Source organism: Sinocyclocheilus anshuiensis, unplaced genomic scaffold (genome assembly GCF_001515605.1).
Source record: "Sinocyclocheilus anshuiensis isolate Anshui unplaced genomic scaffold, SAMN03320099.WGS_v1.1 scaffold2460, whole genome shotgun sequence".
Taxonomy (NCBI): Eukaryota; Metazoa; Chordata; class Actinopteri; order Cypriniformes; family Cyprinidae; genus Sinocyclocheilus; species Sinocyclocheilus anshuiensis.
This window is the reverse complement of record NW_015547746.1, coordinates 93,098-102,002: the sequence shown is the minus strand read 5'-3', so window position 1 is coordinate 102,002 and position 8,905 is coordinate 93,098. Positions and strand designations below refer to the sequence as shown.

Below are 8,905 nucleotides of genomic sequence, written 5' to 3'. Positions count from 1 at the left end.
TTGGCCTGTCACACAGGGGCTACCGCTTGCTCTGCATGAGCTTGCTGAAGGAACTGTCTCAACAGACCCCTAATAGCAACACCCTGTTAAAGTAGGTATCCAGAGGATACATAGGTGGAGTGGTGCCCAAGGTGGAACCGGGGCTTAACCAGCTCAAGAAAGGGCACGAAGCTGCCGCGTGAAGCCCTCACCATACAGGATTTTAGAAAGAACGCAACGTACTAGCGTGCAAACTTACCACAGTGTGGATTTTAGAAAGTGTACAAAGACTTCACGTGCACACTTACCATAAGATGGATTTTAAAGATACCATCCTAAGGGGCTCTCGTGGCACTCTGAAAGAGCAGCCCATAGATGGAAATGGTACATCACCAAAACAAACTGTTCGAGAAGCCATCAGCTCGATCTATGGTAAAATGCTGGAATGGCTAGCAGTAAGTTACCTAGCTGAGGGAGAAACACACCTAGCTCTCAGTCGAGAGGGGGCTCGACCTACAGCATGTTCGTTAGAAATCAGAAGGGTAAGCGTACTGCAAGCTTAGCCAAAAACTCAGCGCACCAGGGAGGCAGAGGAAGGGCCTAGTTCGCCTAATGTTGCCGGTTCCAGGTGCTATGGGAAAAACAGATAACTCAACTCTCACGTGAGAGGAGAACTCTGAATTCAGAAAGGAGTAGCGTGCTCATAGGCAACTCTTTGATAAAGGGGAGCACTGCTAAACGCTACCATGAGAACAGCCCACGGAGCGAGGAATCCAACTCCTCAGAAGGGAGAGAATTCAAACGCTCGAAAGAAAGCACCACGCTCACAATAACCCTCAATGGTGAGGGGAGTGATGCTTCAAAAGTGTGTCAACAGAGATACACTGGTTGAGTGGAGCCCAAGGCGAGTACCGGGGTCTAAGCCAACTCAGAGAAAGGGAACGGGGCTAATAACCCGTAACCCTTACCATACAGGATTTCAGAAAGTGCGCAGAGTCTTGGCGTGCACACTTACCACTATGTGGATTTTAGAAAGTGCGCAAAGTGCTCAGCGTGCACACTTACTACCATGTGGATTTCAGAAAGTGCACAAAGCTTTGCGTGTGCACTTACCATAGCATGGATTAAAGAGCTTCCCAAGCATCTGCTTCACAGATGCCCGGAAGTACCGAGCCTAACGGGAGTGGCAAGCTCAGGAGCACTGCCTGAGACCGCATTTCACAAGAAGGTTCTCGCAAATGCCACCTACACTTCCCACTCGATGCCTCAGCAAGAGGGGATATCCTGGTGACCAGGAAGCCCCTCAGGGTGACCTAGATACGGCGTACCAGACAGGGCAGCCTGAAAGCAAAGTCGAGCACCCGGTTGCTGAACCCAGCAGAGGGGGTGCTCACCGAGGACCTACCCTAGAAAAGGACAGAAACACACAGGTCCCGGAAAACACTGCAAAGAAAGCTCGCAGATGGAATACACACAACCACCAGTGTATTAAATATATATTTTTATAAAAATGGATCGTACTCCCCCACCATGGTTCCCGCGCAGGAGCCCCGTTCAAGAAGCGACCCGACGACCTCTTGTCCGAACCATCAGTAAGGTGGTTACTATGAAGCCATAGAACCAACCTAAACATTATAGGTCCAGCATAGGAGACTGTAATGCAGGAAGTTCCTACCTAACCTCGGTCAGGTGGAGAGATGGTGGTTACAGGGGAATTAGGAAGGGAAAGATAAGGGCAGATGTTAACCCCCCGAGGGAAATGAGTAGATACTCAAGTATCACTCTGATCCGGACGAAAGCGCTGACGCCTTGTCTGGATCACATCCCTTAGGTCTGTAATGCAGGAAGTTCCTACCTAACCTCGGTCAGGTGGAGAGATGGTGGTTACAGGGGAATTAGGAAGGGGAAGATAAGGGTAGATCTTAAACCCCCCGAGGGAAATGAGTAGATACGCAAGTATCACTCTGATCCGGATGAAAGCGCTGACGCCTCGTCTGGATCACATCCCTTAGGTCTTGCCTACCTCCCTTTGACCCGCGATTCCTCCTACCCCTACCCGCAGGCGGGGGAGAAGCGCGAGCCGCGACACTAGCCTTCTGTGCCCGTCTCTCATCCTCAGACTGAGACAGGCCAGGACCCCTGGGTTGTTCGGGCTCAGACCTGGACCTTCGTGGAATGAAGGATTTGAAGGCCGCTGAGTGCGCCTTCGCCTCCCTGAACTTCTCAACCACCGTCTCGACGAAGGTACCGAAAAGTTCGGAAGGCGAAACTGGAGCATCGAGAAGAAAGCCCCTCTCTTTCTTCCTGATATCTGCCAGGTTCACCCACAGATGTCTCTCCGTTACCACCATAACCGCCATGGACCTGCCCATAGCAGAGGCGGCCTGCTTAGTAGCACGGAGAGCGAGATGTACTCTGCTACCTCATCGGGAGAAGGGCCCTCGCCTTTATCCAGGTCTTTCAGTAGATCAGCCTGATATGCCTGAAGCACCGCCATCGTGTGCAACGGAGTGACAGCCTGACCTGCTGTTGCGTATGCCCTGCCATTTAAGCGAGATGTATCCTGAAGGGGCTTAGATGGCAAGGAGGGAGCCTTAAGAGAGGATGTCTCACCCATAGAGAGATAACTAGCCAGCATCTCTTCTACAGGGGGCATCTTCTCATAGCCGCTTTCGCACATCCCCTCAATGTTGGCATAACTCGTATGCTGGAACCGATGGATGCGTGAGGGAAAAGGCCTCTTCCATTCCTTCTTGATCTCTGTATGGAGATCAGGAAGAAAGAGAAGGCTCACCTGAGCTGGAGGGCTATTGTCAGAAAGATGACGCTCAACGAGTCGACCTCGCGACTTCACTTCCTTGGCCCGCTTCCACGGCAAGTCAAGCCTCGCCGTGGCACGATCCTTAACCTCCAATAGCTCATCATACGCAGGGCAGGAGGATTGGAAGGGCTCAGCCTCTTCAGACATCTCCTGCTCTTCCTGGGCCGAACCCAGCAGAGCACTGGCCCCTGGATCAGACGATGTTAGGGAAATAACATCATCCTCCAGCGGCTCACTCTTGTCCACAGCCGACGAGTGCGAGAGGGAAAGCCCCTCTTTAAACTCATCGGCCAGATCCGCCTGCAATCCCCACGAGCTCATTCTCCTCCGTGCCTCAGCAGCGGCAGGTCCTGAACCGTGGTGAGCAGACGGCTGCCCCTCTTTCCTCGAAAAGAGACAAACAAGAGCGGAGCTTTTTCATCGAAAAACGCTCGCAGTTAACGCAGATTGCCCCCTCGAGGACATCGCGTGCGTGCTCTTTGCCTAAACAAAAGACGCAAAGATCATGTGTGTCATCAAGTGACAAATAACGACGACAACGGATGCACACATCTTCTAAACGTTTTGCTAGTGCTCGCCATAATGAAGGAAAAAAGATCGCTCTTACCACGGAATGCACGCTTCAAACAAAACAGTCAATGAAGACGAAGATGAGAATGATGTGTTCTCCCGGCACCTATTTATACTATAGTCGCACCGTTAGTGACGTCATGGGCTGTTGCCGGCCAACATGTTGTTGGTGTTTTTTGAATGTATGCTTCAGACACGAGTCATGACGAGGCGTTCCCCATAGCAACCCCTAGAGGACGCAGTTCGAAGTTCCCTTGAAAGGGAACTTTAAAGCGCAGCTTTGAGCCAAGAATTTTTTTACACTTAAGTCAATTCTTAGCAGTGTTCTTGTGAGTAATTCTCAGAGGCTTGATAAATACGGGCCCTGGAAGCTTTAAGCGAGAAATGGGCCAAGATTGCAGTAGAGAGCTGACAGAAGCTTCTAAACACTTACAGGCAGCATTTATTGAAGGTTATAAAGATTTTGCAGCAAATTTGACTTTTGTACGTGAATGTTTAGAGCCAATTTGATATTTTTTTCATTATTCATCACCTTTATGTTCTCAGAATCACTCAAATGGATATTAATAAACTTTTTCTAATAGTTTACTGATACCTTTGTTGAATTGCTTTCATGAAATTTGTTCTTGGTAGCAAAATGTCTTGCAGGTCAATGAATAATTTCAATTGTGGCTGTAGTTGAAAAGCGTCCTAAAGAAAGCAAAGAGTTAATAATATTGACGAGGCTCTGAGATTACAGGTTACACCCCTATCAGTAGTTTAGTAGGTATAGAATCTATCATGTGTTTGGTTTTTATGCTCTTCATGTCTAAATTAGGGCTGTTAAAATTAATGAATTGTGTGATTTTTTTTTTTTTTTTTTTTTTTTTTTTTCCAGTTTGTGTAAAAAATATTTAACACATCATTTTCCCCGGCATCCTTTGGCTGGCGTTACAGTGGACTGTATGAACACACTATCAATGTTCATTAACAAAGATGCCAATAAACCACATTTTTAAATGCACATTAAATACACACAAAAACACATTTTTAAACCATATTTTAAGTTACATATACACAATCGTTATTTTACATTAATTTGGAGATTCAATGTGAAATTATTTTCACATTGTTATTTTATTGATTGACTGCACTAGTCTAAATGATTTGATGTTTGTTGCTTTATGCCATTAAACTGGTGTTAACTTGTATTTTTTTTATTTCACCTCAGACCTGATGGCGCTGAAAGAGGAGAGTCAAGAACTGCATGAAATGAAAGACAAAGATCAAAATGAGAAACATCATGATTTCAAAACTGAAGACGTATCAATTAGATACTCACAGACTGAAAAGACTTCCTCACCAAAAAAAGCTGAAAAAACACAAAACCTTAATTCTCAAATGAGAATTCATACTGGAGAGAGCTCTTTCACCTGCCAACAGTGTGGGAAGAGTTTCTCACGGCAAAGGACCCTTGATGTCCACATGATCATTCACACTGGAGAGAAACCTTTCACCTGCCAACAGTGTGGGAAGAGTTTCTCACGGAAAAGGACCCTTGATGTCCACATGATCATTCACACTGGAGAGAAACCTTTCACCTGCCAACAGTGTGGGAAGAGTTTCTCACGGAAAAGGACCCTTGATGTCCACATGATCATTCACACTGGAGAGAAACCTTTCACCTGCAAACTGTGTGGGAAGAGTTTCACGTATAAAGTAAACCTTAAGACTCACTTAAGAAGTCACACTGGAGAGAATTCATTTGTATGTGATCAGTGTGGAAAGAGTTTCAAACATAGTGCAAATCTTAATAACCACATGAGAATTCATTCTGGAGAGAGACCTTACATCTGCAAACAGTGTGGGAAGAGTTTCACACAAAATGGAGGTCTTAACAATCACATGATGATTCACTCTGAAAAGAAGCCGTTAATATGCCCTCAGTGTGGAAAGAGTTTTACACGGAAACAAAACCTTGATGTCCACATGATCATTCACACTGGAGAGAAGCCTTTCACCTGCAAAATGTGTGGGAAGACTTTCACGTATAAAGGAAACCTTAAGACTCACATAAGAAGTCACACTGGAGAGAATCCATTCACATGCCGTCAGTGTGGGAAGAGATTCAGACATAGCGTAAACCTTAATAATCACATGAAGATTCACTCAAGAGAGAAGAGTTTTAAATGTCATCAGTGTGAAAGGAGTTTCACAGACATGAATCACCTTCAGGATCATGTTAAAATTCACATCGGAGAAAAGCCTCTCATGTGCCATCACTGTGGAAAGAGTTGCTCACGAGAAGATGGCCTCAAGATTCACATGAGAATTCACACTGGAGAGAAACCTTTCACCTGTGAACAGTGTGGAATGAGTTTCAGGGTTAAAGAATACCTTCAGATTCACATGAGGATTCACACTGGAGAGAAACCTTTCACCTGTGAACAGTGTGGAATGAGTTTCAGGGTTAAAGAATACCTTCAGATTCACATGAGGATTCACACTGGAGAGAAACCTTTCACCTGTGAACAGTGTGGAATGAGTTTCAGGGTTAAAGAATACCTTCAGATTCACAAGAGGATTCACACTGGAGAGAAACCTTATAAGTGTCCTCAGTGTGAGAAGAGATTCACATTTCAAAGCAGCATGAAACGTCATTTGAAAACTCATTCTGGGAAGAAATAGCCGTTTTCTTCAGTGTGGCGAGGTTTAGAAAAAGTAGTAATTTTTACAATCATCTGCGCAATCATTTTGGTAGACATTCAATTGTAGTCAGTGTAAGAAAAACTTTTTTTGCCATCACACTTACAGATACATGTGTAAAGTCATGCAAATGTGAGACAGTTTGCGTTCTTTCAGGGCTCTCAAGTTTTATCAAAAGTTTGGAGATTACATCTGTTAGGAGAGGAGCCTAACTTTATGTAAGAATGTATAGGTGACCAAATGACTGTTCTGTTGTTCCTTAAGCCTTCTTTTGTTCCGCAGACGTTTTCCTCTTTTGTTTTTTATTCGCCATCTCTATCTTTCTGTTGCTCGGCTCGGACTGAACGCTCTCTCCGCCACATCATGAGTAGACACGCCCCTTACTGCTGATTGGCTACAAGTTTGTTTTGCTAGTCAGCAAATCGCTTACCCCACCTTTAAGAAAACAGTCCCGCGCAGAACTCTACTGAGCAGTCAAGTTGCAGCTGGACGAAGGGACCGTATAGTGTGAGCACAAAAATCCTGAGCTTTGGCTTGACATCGCAAGCGATTTACTGAATCATGAATCTCATGAAAGTGTGTATCAATAGCACAAGTTTGTTAATTATATGGTATGTTATTTATACACAGAAATTGACTTTGGCTGATAATGGGTAGGATTAGGTGTGTGGGATAGATGCGTATCATATGTACGCAAAAACTGTTAATCATATGCATGCCAACAAATTGCGTATCATATGCACACCAAAGTCAATTTCTGTATATCAATGGCATGATTTTCTGTTTGAATTTGGCGTACTATTTATACGCATTTTCATGAGACCGGGCTCAATTTACTCGTACAGTGAGAGTTCTTATTTAACAAAAACATTGCTCAAATCACACCGTGTATGCCCGGCCTAACTCCAGACAGCTATGAACTCAACAGAGAACTTCCCTCCGTATGCCTGCGCCTCGTCTGTTATTTGTATATAGCAGGACAAGTTATTCCTAACTTCAGTGTGAGAAATAAAAGGTATGGTATGTGTGTGAACTGCTTGAAATGTGTGTCTCGTGGTGAATGCGTGAGAACGACTGAGATCTAAGATTTACACAGGAGCAAGACTGTAACACCCTTTGAATGTGACGAGCAGTATCTTACACTGAATATGATGATGATGACAGGCAGCCAGTGTTGTAGGGGAATACTAGAGAATCTTAGTGCAGAGTGATAGAGTTCAAAAGGGGCGAGACGTCGCCTGAATCAACGGTGTCACTTGAGATGCGCTAAAAACAATCAATCAATCAAAATGTATTTATGAAGCACAATAAAAACAACAGTAGTTGACCACAGTTCTGTACAAACCTTGCTAAAAAGACATAAATATCAACAAGTTTTGATCGCAATGCACTAAAGAGGAGAAAATCAAAAACAAACACTGACAGGTGACAGATCCTTATACTCTAAGGACAGCTATAAGCCTTGGAAAAAAAGATAAGTTTTTAAAGGTGCTGTATGTAGGTTTTTGACTCTACTAAAGCATAAAAATATCATAGCATGTTTCTTAAATATCTGCAAACATATTAAGTTAACATGCTACAATCAGTTATTCTCCTTAGACAAACATTCCGTCCCGGAACGCACATTTTCATTGTTTTGATCTGTGTAACCGCCCACTGCCAGTTTGCCCAACTGTATTTCGGCACCCCAGGTTGCCAGTTGGCGGAAAACACAGCGTATTTCATTTCATTCATCGTCATGTGCGCTCGTTCCTGTTGGTGTCATCAATCTGGCAACCTGCGTGTGCATCAAGTCTGAGGAGGGGGGGCCGGGTGAAAAAAACCTCCAATATTTTGAATGTGGACTGCAATACCTAGTTCAACCACTAGTTGTCAATCCTACATACAGCACCTTCTGAAGAGACTAATCGGAGGGAGACTGGAAGACTATTCCATAGTTTAGGCCCAGCAATTGAAAAGGCACTGTCACCCCTCTTCCCATATAAAGGGAATTACAATAATTAAGCCGTGATGACACAAATGCATGGATCACTCTCGAACTCTTGAAACGATAAAAAACTCTTGGCTTTTGATAGCAATCTTAATAGGAAGAAACTGGATTTGACTACAGAATTATCGGTTTATCAAACTTGAGTGCAGAATCAAAAGTAACACCCACATTTTTCACAGACCGTTTTCTGTAGGAGTCCAGATCTCCCAAATCACAATCGGGGGTTCCCGAAGACCCAAACACAATGACCTCTGTTTTGCCCTCATTAAGATGTAAAAAGTTTGAAGAAAACCAAGACTTAATATCAGACAAACACATATTCAGTGATCCTAAGCCTCTTTTATCATTTTTCTTCAAGGGCAGGTAGATTTGGGTGTCATCAGCATAAAAATTAAATGACACCCCATGCTTGGTAAGGATGGACCCCAGAGGAAGCATATATAATGAGAAAAGAACAGGGGCCAAAATGGAGCCCTGAGGAACTCCAAAATGCAAGATGGAGCTAGATGAAGAAAAACCATTAAGACAAACAGAAAACATTCTGTCTTCAAGATAGGATTTAAACCAGTCGAGAGCACAACCTGTAATGCCCACACTTTGTTCAAGGCGTGAAATAAGGATTCTATGATCGATAGTATCAAACGCAGCACTTAAATCTAATAGTAAAAGTATCACAGAGTCCACCGAATCTACAGATAATAAAATAATATCATTCAACACTTTTAAAAGTGCGGTCTCAGTGCTATGATAAAGCATTTTTAAATCCTAAACCCAGATTTAAATTTTTCAAAAATACTATTTGACTCTTAAAAAAAAAAACTGCAGTTGTACTAAACCAGCCTTTTCTAAGGCTTATGAAA

General features: G+C 43.8%; 1 protein-coding gene across 1 annotated transcript; it reads left to right on the top strand.

Annotated features, from left to right (window-relative positions):
• Positions 1 to 4,583: 4,583 nt before the first annotated feature.
• Positions 4,584 to 6,728, top strand: LOC107704478 (gastrula zinc finger protein XlCGF26.1-like). The gene is made up of 2 exons (XM_016507408.1): positions 4,584 to 6,176; positions 6,719 to 6,728. The coding sequence occupies exon 1, from the start codon at positions 4,586 to 4,588 to the stop codon at positions 6,035 to 6,037; it is 1,452 nt and encodes a 483-aa protein (XP_016362894.1). The 5' UTR covers positions 4,584 to 4,585; the 3' UTR covers positions 6,038 to 6,176; positions 6,719 to 6,728.
• The last annotated feature ends 2,177 nt before the right edge of the window (positions 6,729 to 8,905 follow it).

Excerpts from the sequence above, each read along its gene's own strand:
- LOC107704478 (XM_016507408.1), top strand. The coding sequence starts at position 4,586 with ATGGCGCTGAAAGAGGAGAGTCAAGAACTGCATGAAATGAAAGACAAA.